At 42.2% G+C, this 23,037-nt stretch overlaps 1 protein-coding gene across 10 annotated transcripts in view; it reads right to left on the bottom strand.

Annotated features, from left to right (window-relative positions):
* Cntrl (centriolin) overlaps window positions 1–23,037 on the bottom strand; it is a 78,590-nt gene that overhangs the window by 24,352 nt on the left and 31,201 nt on the right. For 6 of the 10 annotated variants that reach the window (XM_040735657.1, XM_013122031.3, XM_040735658.1 and 3 more), the window contains 13 exons: window positions 19,611–19,764; window positions 18,315–18,535; window positions 16,448–16,624; window positions 13,613–13,747; window positions 11,568–11,713; window positions 10,943–11,150; window positions 10,163–10,342; window positions 8,377–8,556; window positions 7,834–7,950; window positions 6,312–6,456; window positions 5,703–5,854; window positions 3,520–3,709; window positions 1,051–1,367 (listed from right to left, as the gene is read on the bottom strand). In XM_040735657.1, coding sequence (XP_040591591.1) covers window positions 1,051–1,367; window positions 3,520–3,709; window positions 5,703–5,854; window positions 6,312–6,456; window positions 7,834–7,950; window positions 8,377–8,556; window positions 10,163–10,342; window positions 10,943–11,150; window positions 11,568–11,713; window positions 13,613–13,747; window positions 16,448–16,624; window positions 18,315–18,535; window positions 19,611–19,764 — 2,322 coding nt within the window. Of the gene's footprint in view, window positions 1–1,050; window positions 1,368–3,519; window positions 3,710–5,702; window positions 5,855–6,311; window positions 6,457–7,833; window positions 7,951–8,376; window positions 8,557–10,162; window positions 10,343–10,942; window positions 11,151–11,567; window positions 11,714–13,612; window positions 13,748–16,447; window positions 16,625–18,314; window positions 18,536–19,610; window positions 19,765–21,432; window positions 21,735–23,037 lie in introns of those variants that run through there. The other 4 variants (XM_040735662.1, XM_040735663.1, XM_040735664.1 and 1 more) reach the window with 4 other exon arrangements.

Raw genomic sequence — 23,037 nt, 5'->3', positions numbered from 1 at the left:
AGTGGGAAAGCAACAAGATTAGGAGGTAATCATTTCTTAGAGTCTAGTTTAAGAAAAGAATAAAAAGCAAACTTAAGAATCCACAAAGAGCCTGGAGGTGGTGGCTCATGCCTTTAATCCCAGCACTCGGGAGGCAGAGACATGTAGATCTCTGTGAATTCGAGACCAGCCTGGTCTACTGAGCAAGTTCCAGAACAGCCTCTAAGGCTACAGAGAAACCCTGTCTTGAAAAAACAAAAAACAAAGAAGAATCACCTAGCATCTACAAATAAAGGTTATATAGATATTAACATGCTGTTTAAGAGTCTCTGTAGGGACTGGGCAGATGGCTCAGTAATGCTGTTGTGTTGTATAACAGTTTCCGTCCTGTAGGGAGCTCCTTAAGCTCCGCATTCACATGTACAGCCCCCAACACACACATACACATAATTAAAACTAATAAAATCTCAAAATTGTAAAGTCCTGGGTATTGTTTCTAACATTAAATGGGAAAGTGGAATTCAAATGTGCATGCAATAGTAACTGTGGAAATAATGTACAATTATCAGCTAACTCAGAGACATTTCCCAGCCATACCTTCTGTATGCTGTTTATATATATCAGCATGTATGGGCACACATGTACATGTGGAACATACTCACACATGTGTACAAACTATAGGTACTAGTATGTGATAGCTTTACATAAACACTACTACATAGTCAACAACAGAAAATCATAGGAAAAGCTGTTGATTTTTAGACCGAAAGCATTTTCACCAGGCTTTGGGCTTATGAATTTACTATTCTGTTCAAAATCATATTTTAATAGGAGAATGCTTGGTTCTTAAACATCAGTCCTACAATCTCACTCCTGGGCTAGCGCCATGTATCAGTGAATTCATCATATGTACATCTGTCTCAGGCACTCATAACCACTTCCTAGGCTATGAAGCAGTGAGGACAGAGCTGTGTTCCCCACTTCCTAGGCTATGAAGCAGTGAGGACAGAGCTGTGTTCCCCACTTCCTAGGCTATGATGCAGTGAGGACAGAGCTGTGTTTCCCACTTACTAGGTTATGGTGCTCTGGGATGTTGCAATGCTGTATACCGACAGGGACAAGGGGAACAGCAAAGTTGGTGGGAGGAGGTCCACATACGATGGGGGCCCCAGCAGGAGGTGGGCCATAAACCACAGTGCCAGGGGTCAGAGGTTGGCTGTTATTGGGCAAAGGAGGCGATGGTGCATATAAGGCCATTCCCTGAGGTACTGGAGAACCATCAGGAAACACAGTATACAGTATGTACCCAGGAGGAGGAACAAATGAGGGTTCCTCCTGGTCATCCAGTCCACTCTCTTCCTGGCTATCTCCTCCACTGTCTGCATCTTCTATGAAATAAACAGAAGAGTACACTAGGTAAGCAGATTTAGGAAGAAACAACAGCACTTCAACCAAAACAATAGAGATATAAAACAAAATTATAAGAATGGCCAACTGTAGTTGTGAGAGACAGATCAATACACAAAGTATTTTCAGCAGTCAACATTTCACATTTCTTTGCCCATTAATTATTAATGTATTCAGCAATCATTTGAGTATCAGCTTCATACTACACAAAAAACCAACAGAAATGCTATGAGATCAGACGGAACTCAAGTTGACTCTGCCATGACATGTAGCACTCTAATCTGGGATTAAAAGTGTAGGCGGGTGTTGGTGGCGCACGCCTTTAATCCTAGCACTCGGGAGGCAGAGCAGGCGGATCTCTGTGAGTTCGAGACCAGCATGGTCTAAAAGTTCCAGGACAGCCTCCAAAACAACACAGAGAAATCCTGTCTCAAACCCCCCCCCCCCCAAAAATTAAAAAATAAATAAAAGTGTGCGCCACCACCTTCTGGCTAACAGCTTACTTCTTACTTATCTACCCTAAAGGCAGGAGCTGTGTTTGCTGACCTGACATTAAATAAAGCAAGTACACAGCAGGTTTTCATCCCCAAAGAGCTCTTGTTTGTTTGCTTGTGTGTTGCTAGGGACTGAACTAAAAATGAACTACACTGACACCCCAACAAATGCTTTCTTCATTAATAAATCATCAAAATGTAGCATTACTATGTCATAGAGCAACAGTCTCAGAGCAGCAAAATGATTTGACTGTGACAACAGAGTAATGAAATGTAAGAGCTTAGATGAATCCAAGTCTCACTCTTCACACAGAGCTTTGGAAGATTAACCTCTGACAATCTTAGTGGAGCTATTACATAAAGCCATGATAAAAAAAAATGGTCCAATGCCCCATGATCCAGAAGCATAAGCCAAGAAGCTTTTCAGTTGGAGAGAGTGGAAAAAGGCAACATAAAGAGAGCACAGCTTTCCTAAACCCTGAATATGAGTTGGTTTGTGGAAGGAAAGAGGAAGTCAGACATTACAGAAGAATGGTTTAAAACATGGAAGTTTATGGGTGAGGATGTAGCTTGGAGGCACAGCGCTTCCTTAGCATGTGCTAGGTCCTGAGTTCAACCCACAACACTGAAAACAAACAAACAAACAAACAAAGACAAAGAGGCTTGAAGAACCAGAATGCAAGAGGTTCTCAACCTTCCTAATGCTGCACCCTTTAATACAGTTCCTAATATTATGGTGACCCTCAACCATAAAATTATTTTCATTGCTACTTTGTAACTATAATTTGTTACTGTTATGAATCATAATGTAATTATCTGATATGCAGGATACCTGATAAGCAGCCCCTTGAAAGGGCTGTTCTATCCCCAAAGGGCCAAAACTCACAGGTTGGAGAACCACTGCTTTAGACAATGAAGGGACACTAGCCCACTCCAGCATGTGGCTCTGGCTGGCTTTGCCCGTCTCCCAGTCCCTCTGCTTTAAGAGTAATTCCTAGAGCTACCCACCAAGGTCTATTCCCTCATTTGGCCACTTCCTCCTCCTGACACTGACTAACAAGGTCCAGCTATAAAGTATTGAAGTCCAGCAATCAGAAGCCCCTTAGGCTCACCTAATTAACATGCCCAATCAAAACTAAACACCTCATCCTAACACAGGGTTTCCCGTTACCTATATAAACGGCCATTTCCCTAAGGGCCACGCCTGTCTCCTCTCTATCCAGAGGCAGTCCTTTGTCCCTCTGGGACAAATACCCCTGTCCCCTGTCCCTTGTCCCCTTCTCCTTCTCCCTCATCCCCTACCTCCTTTACCACAGCATCCCAGCCCACTCTAACGCAGACCTCCCCTTCTTCTCTTCTTAAAATTACACCCGCAAGAGCATTTACTGCTGTTTGTCTGCCTTTCTTCCCTGCATAAAAAAGGATTTCTCTGGGTAAACAGGCATTTGGGTGTGGTTTGTGTCTAATCTGGGGTGTGGGAGGGAGTCCCCACTGTGTGGGAGTCCCCTTCAGATAACCCAGAGGAAGATAAGTTATTGGCCAATACAGGTCTCAGAGTAAGCTAAGGATTTTGGACTGCACCTGTGATTTCAAGGAAATAATAAAAGAAATGCAACTTCCCTTATGTGATGTGACCTACCTCTATTCAAAAATGATTTATGAAACCTATTTTTGATGGGTGAATAGACCCAGTATCCTGAAGTAGGTAGAGGTCCACTGTTGTCTTTCTCTTCTTGCTGTCCAGGCTGCTGTTTTCTAAGAGGAGTAGATGCTGTATACTTGAGACCCAAACCGGAGTCCTTGGTGGCTTGAGAACTGTGACTGGAAACCTAAAATCAGTGACAGGAGAGCACACTGCCTATTATCAATGGATAGGCTGACCTTTAGTTACAGCTGAGATACACAAAAACTAAGAAAGAACTTATTTCCTTATTATGATTCTCATCTTTCACAGACAATTAAGAAATGATTACACAGTTATAAACTAGAGTCCATACATATGGCTCAGGAAGGCTGGAGTCATGTCAGACTGCTCTGTGGAAAGAGAAGGGCTCTCTTCAGGACAATATGTAATAACATCCGTTTCCCGCCTTGCTGTTTTTTTTTTTTTTGTGGGGGGATACTGGTCCTCACAGCACTGCAATGGTAAAGGCATGCTATCTGGCTGTTTGAATTTGTTTTATGGCACAATTTTCCCTGAGAGAAATAAAAACAAATTTCTCTATAAGTGATCAGACCCTTAAGTATCCTGTCTTTCTTCTACTGTCGGTAGCTTCTCTTCCTCTGCCTTGTCCTTAATGGCTTAGTAGCAAAGGTAAAGGAAACCACACACTATGAAGGAATCAGGAGGTTAGTGTTTTGCTGTCCTGGGAGTGTAATGCTTCTGTTAGCCCTGTTCCCAGCACACTTGGCCCAGGCATAAAGCCCTTTCCTTTTTCTTCCTGTTTTTGACCGCCAGCCTTGGTTGCAGACAGGGTGTTGGTTTCCTTCAGATTTCTGGGAGAAGGATTCTGCTAGTAGGTTCTGGTTAAGACTACAGTCAGAGCCCTGGGACCCTAGTGTCTGAGTTGCTTCTTCTATAACTGTTATACAGCTGACTCAAAGGGTGTCCTTCAGCCCCTCTGCTTTGGATGAAGTCCCACACTGATCCATTCCTCACTTCCAAGCTCAGGTAGCAAGCCCATTCCTTAATATGTTTTCTTTTCCAGCTCTGCTAATCTAGCTCTGGCCTCTTCTATCTTTCACTTGGATGGCTTCACATAGCCCCACATAAAGCTCAGGTACTGCAACTCTAGCCTCCATGCTCAGCTATAATACCCTTATGAACTCTGACTCTATTAACAGTAATCTCATTTCTCATAACATATACAATGGCCCTTTTAAAGAAGGATGGCCTCCATAGGCTCAGGCATTTGAACACTTGGCCCCTCTCTGGTGGTACTGTTTGGGAGGTGTGGCCTTCCTCACTGGGGGCAGGCTTGGAGATCTGAAAGCCTCTTGCCACTTTCAGTGCGCACACACACAATCTCTGCTTTGTCCTTGTGGTGCCGTGCTCCCATCACAACAGACTCTTACCCTCTGGAACCACAGTCCAAATAAACTCTTTCTTCTCAAGTTTTCTTGGCATGCTCTTTTATCACAGCAGCAGGAGAGCAGCTAACACAGCCCCAGGCTCCCTTCCCAGCTCATTTCAGCATGCCTAGCAACACGACCGGCTCCTTGCCGTGGCTACACCACCCTTTTTCTTCACATAAGCTGTTCCCTCCCTCCTCAGCTCCTCTCTGGGCACTTGCTCACTGCTCACCTCACAGCCTCAGCTAACTGGCTTCCTTCTTCCTGAGAAGAATCTTTGAAACCAACCTCTCTGCAACTAGAGCATCCCAGTAGGTCTGCTGTCACAAGTATATCACTATACTGCAGGGCACAGCATGGTTCTTCTGAGTGCAGGGATGCGTCCATCATCACAGCACCCCAGTACAGCTAAGCACACGGCCTAGACTTTGGTAAACACTCAAAGATTTTTTTAAAAGTACCCATTATTCCATCTACACCTCTGTATATTTCTATAATCATTTTCATTCAGCTCGGTGGGCTTACGTCACCTTATCCTTTATCTAATTTATGGCACTGGCCATGAAAGGCAAGTACTACTGTCTGTGGGATAGCTCTATTTCTAAATCTCAAATAACATAAAAACTGAAGAAGCTAAGTGTTATGTCTTAGTAGAGACATATTTACAGCACCTGCTAACAAATTTAGTTAAGGAGAAAATGCCACTTTCAAGAAAATTCAGGTTATACTCTAGCAACACACAATTCCTACTTTAGATGATGGTGGTGGTGGTATAAAACACCAATAGCCTTGTCTTTTAAAAGGGTCTGTCATGCTGCTGATGTACTCATTCTGAGCAGAAACTTCATGCCGGAGTTCAGCAATTTCCTCCAAAATATTTTCAATGCCTCCTCCTTTATCACCTGAAAACGAAAGTCACTCTATGAAGCTGCTTTGCAGTCATGGACTCTTCCTTTCTCTCTTAACACAGAACAGAGACTCCCTGAGAGCCACCAGGCTCCACCATGTGCCCTAAGCTGACTTTCAGGTGCCCTTGGGTAATTACTTTTTGCTGAACACTAAGAGAACATCCTCTGTCTGTCGATTATAATGTAATTCACAGAAAGCAAATGGATTTGTAAACATTTTTTTTTATTATAGTCTACACTTAGTCTTTCTATAATTGAGTTCCCTACTATCCCCTAATACCACATGGTAAAAATGCTTTTTAAGATCTTTAACTTGTCAAGTAAGCCACAACTCTCTAGGTCAGGCATAGAACTGACTTCTTTGGTTAAAGGCTTTTTTTCTAAAGACAGGAGAAAGGAGTTCCACTTTCTAATTTCAGAACCACCCAAATCAAAGCCAACAGTACTTTACCAGTCCCAGTGAGGGTTAGTACATCCCGAAGCCTCATGATCTCAGCCCTTTGCTTCGCCATGGCCTCGTTCAGTGTCTTGATCTCTAGAAGCTGTGAGTTTGCTCCTTTTGAACCTAGATCTGCATTTTCTATCTCAATGCAAAACTATTAAAAAAGCATACACACAAAGTGACCGTAGCATTTACCCTTGTAACTTAAAAATCCCACAGCTTTTGTCTACCTGTGACCAACAAGAAAGACACCTTACCCCTTTCATTTTCATGGCACCACATAGGAGAAGCTACAGTGCTGCCTACTGAGTGCTGCAGAGGGCAGTGGGACTACACAGTAGTGACAACTAGTATTTAACAAGTCAACCACTGGGCATGGGAGAGTCATACTTGATAAAACCAGGTGTTTTTGGGGACCCCCACTTGGCAAAGCCATAGGGCTTTTGACTGTGAATGACTGGTTGTTTTCTGTTTGTAACTTTATCAGGTACCAAGGGCTTTCCACAGCCCTTTGGTGGTGTGTTTTATACTTGTTGGGCACACACAACTGTGGATGGCCAGAGATGGCTTTCTATTTAATATTGATGAACAGAGACAATACTAGAGTGTTTTATATTACTTAGACTAACAAAGTATTCTCAGTCATAAAGAGAGCCTTTTAAACAGACAAGCTAACTTTAGACTTCAGAGCAAATCCAAAGCGGGTTAGTTGCCCCTAGAGACAAATACACAAGGTCATTTCCCCAGGTGTTTGCTGATTCAAAGCCAGAGCCTGAAACAACTTTAGTCTGCAGGTAGTCCCAGGCTCAGGCTCAAGGTCCAGCTAACTAATCAATATTGTTAAATCTTAATTTCCAATGTCATTTTCTGTCTGGGAACCCTCACCAACCTAGAGCTACATGCGCAGATCATTGTGACATTCCAAGCCTGAGAGAAACTACGTGACTCAATTTATGTTTTGAGTTTGGGTAGGGCCCTGTAAAACAACCTATACTTGTCCAGAGTTGAGCAAAGAGGGAGGAGAGGAGAGCAAGAGGAGAAGGCAGCGAGATAGAGAGCAGGAAGGGCAGAGGCAGCAGACAGCAGCGGCGATGCAGAGGAAGGGAGCAGAAAAGGTGGTCAGAGAGAGACGAGAGCAAAGAGAAGGATGTAGAACTCATTAGGGAGAAGCTGCTGAGCAGAACATCGGGAGGAACAGAGCTAATTAAGAAACTGAAAAAAAAGTGAGTGGCTTTTCAGAGGGGATTTTTCAAGATAAAGAAAAGAGAAAGTTGCCATCAGAAAGCATCTGTGTTTCTTTCTTTTTCCCCTCAGATAAAAAGATCTCACTGTTAGATGGATAAGAACTTGTTTCACGCTATCACTGCATTGCGGATCTTCTCGCATAACTTCATGATGACTGTCAGACCCCAATAGTCAGCTTTAGAGTGCACTTTGGTGTGCTTTGAGCAATCACCCGCATGCAGTACTTCCGTTTTAGACACCTAGAAGCTAACAAGGAGGATGGCTCCAGGTACCAACACTGACTGACCTGCTCCTCTCTCTCCCTGAGAAGATGCTGCAGGAGCTCGATCTCCGCTTCAGCTCGGGCCAGGTCTCTGGCTGCTTGCATGGCCTTTCTGCCTAACTTTTCTGCTTCCTGCAGCTCCTATTGGGACAGAGCATGAGAAAGGCACTGACATCACAATGACAGGGCTACATATAAAGATCCTATATTAAAAAAGCCAAAACAAACAAACAAGAAACAAACACACAGCCATAAAAAAAGGAAAAAAGACAAAACTTGAGGTTCAGAGGGACAGTATGGTGAGCCTTCAAAACTTCAGGCACCTATTGACAGTGGCTTGTCTAAAGAGATTGACAGCCCTTTAATCATTTGATTGTTCCTTTCAGAATTCAGTAGAATCTGGGGCCTGGGGCAGTCCCAATGATGGAATACAATCACTGGGTCTTAAGAAAAGCAGACAGTGTCACAGTAGTTTGTAAGATGAGCGAAGCCTGTACCAAGGATCAATAATGTGCGCTGCATTTTTGAGACAGAACTGGAGAAGAAGCCCACACTGAATGGACTAACCTCCACTCGCTCCTGATTAATCCTCATAACAGTTCCATGCAGAGACTTGAGCTGGTCTTTGGCGATGGTGAGCTCAGCTACAGCTAGTTTATCAGAAGCAGCCACAGCTTTCTTCAGACTCTTCAATTCTTTATCTAAACCAAGAAACTGCTCCTGGGATTTGGCATCTTCATGCTTCTTCTAAAACAAAAGGATCGTAACTGAAACAAACTAATTATTTAGAGGCAATAATTAAGATGTAAGCTCCAAGAGAGCCAGGATCTGTTCCTTGCTACATGCCCATATCTAGAATAGTATCTGATGCATACTAGGTGCTTCATAAATATTCATTGAATAGGACATTTCAAAAGAGACAAACACATTTGTGTGTGTATGTGTATGTGCATGTACACATATGTGTTCATGCACTGCTCCCAACAGCTGAGATATTTTTCTAGTTCCCCATATATATATATAAAACTTTGCAAATAACTCTTTTCTTAGTTAAGAATCTTGGACTGGAAAGATGCCTCAGAGGTTAAGAGCCCTGGATACTGTTCCAGAGGACCCAATTGGATTGCCAGAACCCACATGGTAGTTCAAGTTCCTAGGAATCCAATACCCTTTTCTGGCCTCATTGGGTACCAGGAACATACATGGTACATAGACATACACATAGACAAAACAGCCATACACATAAAAATAAGTGAATTATGTAAACCAACAACCTTCCAAACCCAACCTTATTTTTGGCACCATAAGAGATGGACAGAGCTTTCAAAATGGCTGTATCGAGCACGGATAGACGATGGTGAAGACCTTGACATTTCTGAGGGTATTGAAGTGGACAAATCACACAGGGTCTTAAGAGGCTTTGTCTTTAACAGTGGAGGTTGGGAGAGGGCAGGCTGGTTGTTCTGTGGAGTAGGGCCATGTGCAGAATTGGGGAATTGGCTAGGTAGCCCAGCAATTGCCCAGGAGGAGAAGGATGGCTGGAGGGTGGTGGAAGTCAACAGGATTCAGAGACAAGGCGGGGTTCCTATGGGTAAATGGCTCACTGAGACGGAGAAGAGGTGGCAGGTGTGAAGGAGGATGGCAGTCAGATGGAAGGGAGCCTATGGTGAAGAATGATGTCCACACGCCATGTGACAGGGAGACTAGCGATATTACTGTGCTGGAGGGTGATAGTTCACCTTCCCAGGACCATGCAGACCTCAGTGTTGTCAGGGAGGCAGGACAAGAGAAAGACAGGGGACCTGAGGCTACTTCTGGGAGAAAGAAAGACTTAGTAGTGAGCTGCCGGTATTAGGCTGGACAAGAAGGAGAGCAGAGGCTGAAAAGCTGGAGGTTAGTGAACTAGAACCCTGAGGAGGTCAGGAAGACAAGAGGCTGTGACTGGAGCAAGACACTCCAGTCTGTGGCTTCAGAAGTGCTGAGTGAAATTTCTGAGTGTGACTGAGGAGATGACCCTGGGATGGGTGAAGGTAGACGGAGAAGAGGCCGTCAGAGAGGTCAGGGTATTAGAAAGGGAGATGAGTTTAAAAGTAACCCCACGCATGTACCAGGTGGACAAGTGTTTCTAAGGTCGCAAGCTAACCTGCTACCATTAAGTGTCACCTACATGACCCTAAGGCTAGTTCTCTCATTTCCAAATCCTTGTTTCCCTGTATCAGGAATACCAGTCCAGCTGTGAGGTCAGGCTCAGCACTGAGCCAGCGACAGAGAGTGGAATGTGAATCCTACCACTGACTCTGTCACCAGGGGCACGACCTGGGAAGTAGGTCCCTCATTTTTATAGGTTTCCCACCTTTTTCTCTAACTCTTGGAGTTGGGCCATAATTCTTTCTTTCTCTTCATCTGCTTCCTGAAGCTGGAGGTCTGTAAGGCCTTGTATTTCTTCCATACTTTTTAGGTTTTCTTGCAAATAGTGAATTTCATTTTCTAATTGCTGGATTCTTGTATTATGTTGCCTCTTATCAAACTTAATCTGTGAGGAAATAAAATTAAGAACTTTTTTCTTTTTCTTTTTTTTTTTGAGACAGACTCTTGATATACAACCCAAGTTAGCTTTGAACTTTTGGCACTCTTACCTGCATCTCCTAAGTGATGGGTTGTGTGTGTGTGTATGTGTGTGTGTGTGTACATCCATACATAAATATACATGCATATATATGTATATACACACACACATATACATATGTAACCAAACACATTAGTAAATGTATATGTAAACATGTACACATATAAACATACAAAAATGTAACAAGGTTTTTGTACTAAATAGTGACCAGAGATGTTTTTATCTTGTTCTCTGGGATTTGAATCCTTGCTCAATGTGAACATCAGTAGGTTAAAAAAAACCCCAAGATTTTGGCCCACACTCTATTTTAGCAATGTGGTATTGACCTGTCCACTGTAAAGTATCTCTCACCTACTTTCAAAACAAGGAAACCACTGTTATAAACAGACCTGACTTTGACATCAAGAGCCATATTCAGGATTGGATTTTAGTCACAGACTAGTTTTAAGTGAAAAAAACAAGCTCATTGCTGAAGGCTGCCCTCTGGCTATCTCTGCCCTTTCTTACTCTGGCTTCAAGGGCTCTTTCACAGGCCTGCCTGAATTCCTCTTGTCCATTTGCCAGTGTCTCTTGCTGGAGAACCATTTCTTCATGGAGTTTCCTCTCTCTAACTTGTGCTTCCTCTTTTTCCCACTGGGATCGTGCAAGGATTTCACTGAATTGTTTCTGTAGATCAGCGAGACTTTTCCCTAAGACATCTGAAGGACTATGGATTCTAAGGAGAAAAAACAAGAAGGTATAAATGTGACGTTTAATTTGATGCAAACATGTCAAAATTAAGAATAGAAAGTGCTATGGGAAGGACTGGTGTCAATTGCAGCATTTTACTTAGTACCTTCTAAGAGCAAATCCGCCACTCTGAAGATACAGGCTAAGAATACAAAGTGTCTATACATTTGACATTCTCCTGTTTCATACTTATTCTCTACCGAAAATGCATATATTCTTCTTTATGATCACACACAGTGACCTTTCACAGGAGACTCTTAAATATCTGTATGCTATTATCAGAATTAAGCAATCCTGCATCACAGTCTTTCGGAAGCATCAATCAGTACTACAAAGACTGAGGATGGAGAGCTCATAGCTGGTCTCAGACACACTCTAACTTGGGGGTTTTGCTTCTGCATACCTCATTTCCCCAGATCCTAGTTTCAACTTTCTCCTTAGCTCGTCTACACGAGCTGTGACTTCTTCTGGATGAATCAGACCATCAACCACGTGATTGAGGTGGTTCTGGAAATCTTTCAGCTGCTGCTTTAAGAAGCAGTTGTCATCCTGTGTGTAGGGTGAAATAGAGAGGATGTGTTATCTGCTAGCAAGTATTTGTTACTAACAGATGCATGAGCACATATTGACCACAGAATGAAATTCATGATCTCTTCAAAATAAAAGGAATTGCTAAAATGTCCTCACAGTATAAATAAAAATGTTGTTATATCCTAAATGGATGAATACTAGTCCCTTAAATGCCTGTAATACCCCCTGGATTATTCTACTTCAAATCTAGTGCAGCACTGCTAATTACAATGAAGGACCTAAAATGGCAAACACATTTTTAAGTGCCCATGGCTTCTAGGTCTGATCTGCAAATTGTCCCTCCCAAAACCCTGAGGCAGGCTTCTCTGAACCAGCGTGTCCTCCCCCACTTTATAGTTTTTTAACTGTTCTCCCCTGATACCATGTGGAGGCAAGGAGGCCCAGTTCTTGGATTAGCCAGGCTATCAGGGTAACAATACCTCTACAGTACACCCAGATGCCATGATCTTTGCATTCTGTCTTGTGTTTCTGTGCCATCATGTTTCCAATAAATCACAACAGATAGGCAACATTTTATTATAAAATAAGCTTTATGTGGAGGTAACTTTTCCTTACTAAACTAAATGCATATATTATAAAACACACTTAAGAATAGTTAGGCCACAGTATGATCTTCAGGTTAGGTATAGTAAATGTACTTGAAACAAGTTATTTTCAACTTGTAGTGGGTTTGTTAGGACATAAGCCCATCATAAATCAAGGACATCTATACAGTCTAATCCTGGCCCTAGGTGAGCTGACTCAGTCAGAGCCAACCCACTGATTTTAACCAGAAACATAGGCTCTTCCTATCTTCATAATTTGAAACTAGATTCAGTGCATATAAAGGCTCTATGAGAGTTGGCCTTGCGGGGCTGGAGATTTGGCTCAGAGGTTAAGAGCACTGGTGGCCCTTCCTGAGGTCCTGAGTTCAATTCCCAGCAACTACATAGTGGCTCACAGTCATCTATAATGAGATCTGGTGCCCTCTTCTGGCATGCAGGCATACATGCAGGCAAGACACTGTATACATAATAATTAAATAAATCTAAAATAAAAAAGTAGGACCTGAAACAATACATCAACTCATGAGTGGAGTTCAGGTTATGTTAAATATGATACACAGAGAATTAGGAAGAAGAAATACAAGAGCCACTTAGCCCCTAAAAGACTCATCAAAGACTTTGGTTCTTAGCAAGTTTTGTGTTAACAGTTTCCTCCTAGATTGAAACATTCTACCTACAGGGCAGGGACATAAACAACTCAAAATAGCATCAGGAAGTCCCTGAAACTGACCAGATTCCTAGGCCCCTCCCTGCCTGAGCAAGCAATGAAGCTGAGTCCCTCTGAGATAAGCCAAGCTGCAAAGACTGTCTTCTGTTTTTGTCATCATTTTAAAGTTCCATAGTAAAAATAAAATAATCCAGTAAAGACTCCAAACACACACATACAGATCCTACACAAGGATGAAAACCTGATTACATTTTTAATTGGATCTTCACTGAGAAGACTGTGACAATTGTTTCTAATTAGGAGGTCTCAGTGCAGCTCAATGCGGGAGACATTCCAAGCGGGAAGGATGCACGATCTAGCAGTCTTAGCTCAGGCTGCTGACAGTTCCTAGCAAGCACGCAAGGAGCTGCTGCACAGAGAAGAGTTTACAGCGTCCTGTTTAACCCAGATGCGGGCTCCATTTCTTTACACCATCCAGTGAATTAAAAGCAGTATTATGAAGAAGAAGCAGAGGCCATGGTGTGACTCCACCAGAGTTAACTTTCACCTAATAATTCAAGTTGCTTAGTACATGCTAGAGCAGGCAGTTAAATGCCTGAGTAAAGGCATTACCAGCTTTGGTGTTCCACAAGCACAGATCTCTACCTGCAGCTTCTTAAGCTGTGTACGGAGCTCACTATTCTCCTGTTGCTTCTCTTCTGAGGACTGGGCTTTGCTCAGGGCATTCCGGAGGGATTCTCTTTCCTTCTCCAGTTCTGTCTGAAGCACCGACTGCTCTAGCTGTTGTTGGAGGAAACAATGTTATCAAAATACAAAATAGTCATAGTTTATGATCCTAAACAGCGCAGGTACATTTACATACGCATACACACCACTGCTAAAGCTACACATTCATGCTCTGAAATTTAAAAACCCAATATCACTTTTTCACATGCCGCTCTGACTATTAATACCCACTAAGGAATTCACATCAGAATTAGCTCAGCCTGGATATCCCATCAGAATCTTCAGGGCCATTGACAATACCAATCTTTAAAAGCAAACTGTGGTCTACCTGTTTCAAAATAACTTCATCTATCTATTAAAAATGAGGGGGCTGGAGAGATGGCTTTCCAGAGGTCCTAGGTTCAATTTCCAGTACCCATATGGTGGCTCACAATATCTGTACCCTCAGGTCCAGGGCGTTAGACACCTTCTCATCTTCAAAAGAACTAGGAATGCAATGGTACACAGACAGACATGGAGACAACACTCACACACAACACTTTTGAAAATGCAGATGAAGCCTGGCTTGCAATCCCAACGCTTGGGGGCTGAGGCAGGAGGAGTGAGAAGTTGGCCTTGGCTACAGAATGAGACTTTGTCTCAGAGACAAAGAGGAGAGAGAGCAGGAGAGAAGGAGAGAGAGGGGGAATGGAGGAGGGAAGGAAAAAGGTGGGAGGGAAGAAGGAAACAAATGAAGAAAGGAAGGAAGGAGGAAAGGGAAGAAGGAAAAAAGGAAAAAGTCAGGGGAGGAAAATGAAAGAAGAAAAGAAGGAAGGAAGGCAGGCAGGAAGGAAGGGAGGAAGGAAGGAAATAACAAAACAGCAGATGACCAGACCCCATCTCAGATTTACAGGTTATCTAACGAGCTTCACAAATGGTTTCATGTAACTACAGTGAAACAACACAAGACACCAGAGCCTCCATGCTCTGTATTTTTTATGTGATCTGAAGCCCAATCCTGGTGGTTAAGGGTAGACTACTGTTTTCAACACCAAGTGAACATCAAAGTTCTTCTAACATTTTTGTCAAGACTTAACCAAAAACATAAGTAAAAGTGTAAAAGATAGCATCATTCAAACTAGTTAGGGAAGACTTGGAAAAAAAAAGTTTATTTCAAAGTGATGGCAGTTAGAAATTTTATTTACTATTATTTAAAAAAATGCATATTTACTTGTATTTTATTTTCCCCAACCTGCTGTTATCTGTTACTCTGATCCTACAAAGGGTTTTGTAAAACTTAATGCTCTTGAATATACAATCCTGACACTTGGCAAGATGCTGATCTCTTGTAAGAAAAGAACAGAACCCTAACAACTACAGTACAAGTCTTATTTTTAGTTCTCTTCCTAATCACAGGGCACTCTAGCACGTGCCTTGATGCTTTATTATTTTATGTGCCAAAGTGTTTGCTGGTTTGGATGTGTGTACACTATGTGTGCCTTGTGCTTGCAGAAGAACTGGAATTAAAAATGGTTGTGAGCCACATATGGGTCCTGAGAACTCAACCTAGGTCCTCTGCTAATGTTCTTAGCCTCGGAGCCATCTCTTCAGCTCCCCAAACTGCATTTTCTTTTCTTTCCTTCTTTTTCTCTCTCTTTTGTTTGGTTTTGTTTTTTGAGACAGGATTTCTCTGTGTAGCCCTGGCTGTCCTGGAACTCAGAAGTCTGCCTGCCTCTGCTACCGTTGCCCATCCACACTGTATTTTCACTCTGATAAATACTATGCTACAGCTGGCCTCCTTCTACCTTTTTGCCTTTAAGTTTTACCTTCTTTCCTCAATCTTCTTTTGCCCTCAGGTATGAAGGTTCTTGAAGCACTTTGCCTCTCCCTAATCCTTCAGCAAGGTTACTCACCCCCCTTCTCTGTTCCTTCACTCCTGACCCTCACTGTGCCCACAGCTACACACCCTCTAAGCCACAGCTGAAATATCATTTCTTAAAGGGTGATCATCCCTTCCTCTCTCTTACCTGTTTCACTTGCTAGACAACTCCTCAGAGGTCAATACTTACCAGACAGATATTGTTTTCTCTAATTTGCAAGTATAACAAACTAGTGGATCTTTCAACCAATCATAAAAGCAAACAGCAAACTAAAATCTAACATTAACCTCTTAAAGCCAGGCGGTGGTGGAGTATGCTTTTAATCCCAACACTCGGGAGGCAGAGGCCAATCTTTGTGAGTTTGAGGCCAGCCTGGTCTACAAAGCTACACAGAGAAACTCTGTCTTGAAACAAAACAAAACAAAACAAAACAAAAAAGGAAAAAAGAAGCTCTTAGAGCTATTCTGAAAAAGGAAAACTAGAATTTATCAAATACTAACTCCCAAGGGCTTTAATGCCCATTATCTCCTTTATCTCACCATCTACTAACAGAGGAACAGGCTGGGGGAAGGGTGGGGAGTGGGGTTCGGAGTCCTGAAATGATTTGTCCATGTTTTACACAGGGGTAATGTTTGAATTCAGAATGCGAGACTCCCAAAATATGCTCTTTGACATGTTCCCTCAATTCATATCCTTTATATTAAAAATATTTAATATTAAGACTCTACCAGGTATGGTGGCTCATGTCTATAACCCTAGTACTACAAGGCTGAGGCAGGGTGATTTCCATGAATCCCAGGCCAGCCTGGGCTACACTACACAGTGTGATGCCATCTCAAAGGCAGGACAGACAGCACAGGCTGCTTAGTCTATCCTTGGCATACGTGCTACTTACCTGAGTGAGCCTTGTGAGTTTTTCCAATTCCTCCTTGAGTTGGCTGGCTTCAGCATCCTTTAGTCTTAGCCTAGTCTCTAGCTCAGCTTCATAGGTGCTGAGCTCCCCCTGGGCTTGCTGCAGGGATGCATTCATCTCACGCTGCTCTTGGAGGGCACTTTCTAGTTCTGCAAGCTCCTGAAAAGATTCACATATTTAGATGCAGCATCCTGAGTGTTGCAAGAGCATCTGCAAGGCATTAATTATCACTAACCTTCACACCAAATGCTGGCCAATCACTACTGCCTGGCACAGAAAGATTTATCAACAACAGGATAGAGTGTCATGCTGGCATATCCAAGTTGAAATACAGACTCCTCTACTAAATATAACCTGAAAATTCACCAAGTTACCAACATGTTGTTTCCACAGTAACTATTTGTGTGACATTCTGCAAGCATATGAATCAGACATGAGTGGGAAAAATTTACAAAGAGAGTAAGTGTAAGGTCCGTTAAAATAAGATACTATTTTATATGGAGCATAGAGGAACAAAGTCAAACAGCACAAGAAACCCATCTCACCTGCCTACATCACACACGCACACAGGTGCGCTCTCTCTCTCTCTCTCTCTCTCTCTCTCTCTCTCTCTCTCTCTCTCTCTCTCTCTCTCTCTCTCTCTCTCTCAGTTTTCATTGTAGTGATGTTGGAAACTAACAATAGTGACGAAAGGACCATGTTTGGAATTGTATGAGCAGGATCAAAGGTATATATTTATAAAATCCAAATCAAAATATTCACTAATCTGAGGAGGCTCATAGATATTTAACCACTCCTTCAATATTCCTGCAAATGTGAAAATTTTCACAATACAGAGTTTGGAGTAAGACACCTTTAAAATCCAGCAGATTACATTTCCTGCTGGTGTGGTAATGCACACCTATAGTCTCAGCACTCAGGTGGTAGAGGCAGGAGAGTCACAAGTTCAAGGCCATCCTGAGCTACATAATAATAGGTTTTTTTATTTTAATTTTTCATTTTTTTGGGTCAGGGTTTCTCTGAGTACCCCGGGCTGTCCCAGAACTCACTCTGTAGACTAGACTGGCCTCAAACTCACAGAGATCCACCTGCCTCTGCCTCTCGAGTGCTGGGATGACTAAAACAGCTTAGGGAAATCCTCAAAGTGATGAGGATGGGCAACAATGAAAGGTACAACTTAGAACCTTGTGTTTATTAGCTGTAAAAGAATGTCAGTTACCAAGTAGTAACAGTAAGATGAATCATGCTATTCCTATAACTTTACTGCATAACCTGAACATAAACATTTGATATAGCACTTTGAGTAGATACAATTAGTTATCTGACAACCTTTGAAGGACAAGAACAAAGCTAAAATAATCTTTCTGGGTAAAGGAGAAATAGTGTTTTCAAGTGTGCAGAATAAGAAACAGTAGTTGTAATTGTTTTCAACTTTCAAAAACACACACCAAATAGCACTAATCCTTTTGTGACTTATAATGGCACTGTTTCTTTTTTTTTCATTTATTTTATTTTATTATTTTAATTTTAAATAGCTTGCTTCACATGTCAATCCCAGTTCCCTCTCCCTCCCCTCCTCCCGCACCCCCTACCAACCCCCCCAGCCTCCCACCCTATCGCCACTTCCTTCCACATAGGGGATATCTAGAGTCTGTCGTTTCACTCAGGGCAGGGTCCAGGCACTCCCCTAAGAGTCCAGGCTGAGAGAGCAACCCTCTTTGTGTTATGGACACACGAAGTCCGTTTGTAGGCCAGGGATAAACCATGATCTACTGCCCAGGGCCCCATAGTGGCACTGTTTCTAATGACATTTGGATAGCTCAAACAAAGAGAAAGAAAGAAATCCTACCCTCCTCATATTTTCTGCATCCAAGGCAACTATTTCCAGTTCATCCCTCTCCTGCTTGACGTCTGTGAGTCTCTGCAGCAATGTCTCTTTCTCATCCAGTAGTTTCCTGCACTCATTCTGGGCCTGAGTTGCCTGACCTTTGATGGTTCCCAGGTACTCTTGCAACCCACTGATGACACCTTCTAAATCCTTCTTCAGAGCTTCATTTGCTGCTATCTGGCCTATGCAAGATGAAAACAGAGGAGTGATATATATTTCAGAAGTACTTTGTCTCTTTAGTGATTGGTTATTAGCTCAGAGTGGAATTCTAAGGTTCTTATTTACTTTATTTCCTATAATACAGGGATATTATACAGGTAAACAATAAGGCAAGCTTATTTATGACAAATACTTACACAATTCCTAATGTTGTAAAAATTTAATTTCTGCCAAAATAATAAAGAGGTATAATAAAACTATGAGTCCTTGCTGGATACGCGAAACAAGACCACTCAATATTTAAGACTAACACCAATCTCAGACTGGCAGCATAAATATATACCCTGAAGAGTTAAAAAAAAAAAGGTATCATGGAGGTTGGAGAAATGGTCCATCAGTTAGGAGCAACTGGCTGCTTGCCATGGCAGCTCACAACTGGCTGTACCTTCAGTCCTGGGGGATCTGACACTCTTTTCTACATTCCATAGACACTGCATGTACATGGCACATGGACACACAAGCAGGGATCCCCCCCCCCACATCTTGTGGTAAATATTTTAAAAGTGTATGCTGATACATGCTACTTTGCAAGATACTTTATAAAACCTATGAAAAACTTCTCTCTCTCAACAACTACTTATCAAGACATAAATAGGTTTAAGGTGGCACACAGAATAGCATCTAGGGATTGGAATTTTGCTTTACCTTGAGCTCAGGCTCTCATGACCACACTACTATTCTGAGAATGTTCCCATTGAAAAGTGGACCCTGACTTCCTTCTATACACTCCTCTATAACTAGATGAGTTTCCTAATGTCAATGGACTCCTGAAAGGATTTTATGCCATACAAGATAGCCAATGACCAAATTTCTCCCGACCATACTGACTTACTGCCTATTGGTCATCAATGTAACAAACCATAATAATATAAAATACTTTAAATTGTATTAAACATTCTGGGTAAGTTCAGCAAAATTTCCCTATCTATCAAATACTAGTACTTACACCTGAACTGTACCAACCAAGTCGTAGGCTTCTGTCTGGGTAACTTCTGCTAGCACTGAAACTGTTCACGTAAATCACACTTCAGTTCTCACCGTCAGTAAGCTGTTGTTCAAGATCTTTGATCTCTTCAGTCTCTTTGGCAATTCTAGAAAGTACTTCATCCAGGCGGCTCTCGAGCTGTGTGTACTGCTTGTTCATAATGTCAAGCTGCTGTTCTTTACCCCTTTTCTGGGCTTTCATATGGGACTGAATTTAGGAGAAAAAAAATCAATACAACCCAAGTTTTTAAAACTCTTAAAAATAATCTTTAACAACATTTAAAAAAGAAGAATAGAAAATAGAATGTGACAATTGCATCTACTCTCAGTTAGGCCCTGTAGTAGTTCTATGTAAGTGGTTCTTGTTAAAACCCCAGGATGACTTCAAATAAGATGAGAAAACAGGGAGTGTAAGCCATTTTTTCAACAGTAGGTCATATAGAAAAACTCAGTGTGATATGCATAGCATTAAAATGTGTCTTTTGGCCAGGTGTTGGTGGCACACACCTTTAATCCCAGCACTTGAGAGGCAGAGGCAGATGGATCTCTGTGAGTTCCAGGCCAGCCTGGTCTACAGAGTGAGTACCAGGACAGGCTCCAAAGCCACAGAGAAACCCTGTCTCAAAAAACCGAAAAAAAAGTATCTTTTAAAAAAGGTTTTTAGAACACTGGTTACACTGTAAGATAGTATACATTCAAAAGCCCATTCCAAAATATAACTATTCTATCTGTGTACAAGGACTCTAAGAGATTTTATTATAGGTTTTTATATTTACAAAAATTTTGGGTTGGAAGTTTTATAACAGATAACTAAGGCTTTTTAATGTAAAAAATACATTTGAATTTTAAAACATTTTAAAAAGTTCATTGGGGAAAATGGGGACTTGTGATAAACAAATACTCAGAATTCATATTTATTTTGTTTTTAGACAAACTGGGAATGGTGTGAGTGCTCAAAGACCATTTATCCCAACAAGTTTGAGTGCAGGGCCTGGGGGAGGCATTCCGCTCACACTATCCATGCTCTAGGTACAAACAGCCCTCACACCCTACTTCCTCACAATTCATGGCATTATTCAGCCACTGCTACCTGAAAGGAATAGATCATCTCCCTCCGGTGTGCTGGGAGAAAACAGAGGACCAATGATCTAGTCTAACATTTCATTTCACAAATGTAGGCCTGCATCTCAGACCAATCAAACCTCTTGACTGGGTCTCCTTAGGCAACAGTTCATATACACAGTAATTCCTGAAACTCTGCCTTCCCACTCATTCCATCCTTGCCCAACAGGCTCAGAATAGAACAATAACTGAGGGGGACCTCATCAGAACAGTTAAGAGCCTGGACAACAAACATCAAGGTTTTCAAAGACCTGCTGGATTAGACAAGAACAGCCTCTGTTTGGGAGTTCTCCTTTCAAATGGAGAACAAATGAGTGGCATCGCCATTGTCAAGATCAGCTTTTAGCTTACCACGGGTAAATTTGAAGGAATGTTCAAACCTTACCTTTCCCCACACTCTGCACCTACTCACCTTAAGTCTTTTGACTCTTAGTTACTGAAGACAAAGAGCTTGCATCCTAATTATACACCCAAGATTAGTGGCTGAAGAATGAACAAAACCCCTATTGTACTCTCATATCTTAACCAGCAACTCTTAAATTTCCCCGTGAAAAGTACACACAACTTCTGCACGCAGGGCAAACATGTGGTTCAAGATGTCGATGCTGGGCACTAAACACATGGAGCAACAGCAGACCCTGCGTTTTCCACGGTGGTGGAACTCGCAAGAGAGTTACTGTAAAAACAGGAACTTGCAGACCAGACTCCTCCTCCTTCCAAGCCCTTTCTCTTATACACAGAGGGATGACCATACCTTAACTCCGAATCTGTCCTGCTACAACTGGGCCATGGAGAACAAAAATAGTGGGCGGAAAGCTAAGATCGTCTTCAAATTCATGAGCCCTTCCCTCTCTGACAGCCACATCTTTGTAAATGCCTCCGCGCCTGAGTAACTTCCCAGCGCCTCAAACCACCATCCAAGTCGCGCCTGAGCGACAGCTGAGCAGGCCCAGTCACCAGCAGGCTTTGTAAACAGGTCCCGCCCCCAACTTTAAATCAAAACACAGGAAGCTCCCGAGGGCCAATCACGCCCAGAGACTGAAAGATCACTAGGCTAATTCCCTCTAGGAAAGCAGCACAGATCTTTATTGTGTTTGCCCAGTGAGTGATAACTGTTCCTCTAGCTGGGAAAACTTGGTAACTAAAATGGGATTCGATTTTTAAATGCCATTTTCCCTTTTGAAACCTAATGAAATGTATTTTTAAAAAATATCTGACTAGGTTTGGCTCCAAGCTAAGATTTTATTCTTCATTTTTTATCTTTATTTTTGGGTTTAATCCTTTTGTGAGAAAAGGGTTGTTGTAATAGCTTAAGCAAGGGCTGTGTCTCTTCCTCAGAGTGATCAGGGGCAGATAATTAGTTTCCCAAGTCACATTTCTACCCTTTGCAAACTGTAAACTTGAGATGACTTGAACTGAAAATGTACTCTGGTGTCTGACTGCTACTTGAGCAGATGAGTTCTAGCTACCCTCAAAAAGACTTAAGACACCATTGGTGAGTGTCTTTATCCTCTCCTCTATGTGATACTCCATAGAAACACTGTGAAAAGTGAATTCCCCTTCTGCCCAGGATGTCATGGCCATTTGCTGAAGCAAACACACAATTCAGGCCTTAATCGGAGTCAGCACCATCAGGTTGCCTCCTTCGGGCCTTCCATGGGGTACAGTTTTCTGTTGTCTGGGCAATCCTTTCACAGATGGAATCCTACGTAATACACCACAGTACTTGAGAGTCTCTGAGTTTCCATCTAGCAAAATAACCAAGACCCTTAGTGCTGGGGAGATGGCCATACGAGCATGAGAAGCTGAACTCAGATACCCAGCACTCATGTAAAGCAGGCACAGCACAAGGCCATAACACCACCCTGGGGGGGGGGGATCTCTGAAGCTCACTGGCCAACCAGCCTAGCTGACTCACTCAGCTCTAGATTCAGTAAGAGATCCTGTGAACAAATGAATAAATAAATAGGACAGAAAATGTATGAAGATGAAAACTGACATTGACCTCTGGCCTCCACATATATAAAACATGCACACACACACACACACACAAACACACACACACACGTTTACTACATATGCACACATACACAATTAAAAACAATACTATCAGTAAGAATAGCAAGTCTTAGGCCTTTTTAAAGAAAATATTTTAAACCTATGACAATAAGGTTATTCTTTGTCACAATTACCTGGTCCTCTATTCATAGGTATGTACACACTCACACATATACATACAAAACTGACGTGTTTAAAGAGCAACTAATTTGTTAAGTACTTAAAGCATTTCTAGTGCACTGTCCTTATCACATTAAATTTTGATTTCTGTTAGTTCAGAGATCTTAAATTTTTCTTAGTT

The sequence above is a fragment of the Mesocricetus auratus genome, unplaced genomic scaffold, assembly GCF_017639785.1.
Source record: "Mesocricetus auratus isolate SY011 unplaced genomic scaffold, BCM_Maur_2.0 Super-Scaffold_100047, whole genome shotgun sequence".
Lineage (NCBI taxonomy): Eukaryota > Metazoa > Chordata > Mammalia > Rodentia > Cricetidae > Mesocricetus > Mesocricetus auratus.
Note: the sequence above shows the minus strand (reverse complement) of the source record. Positions and strands in the feature narration are given on the sequence as shown.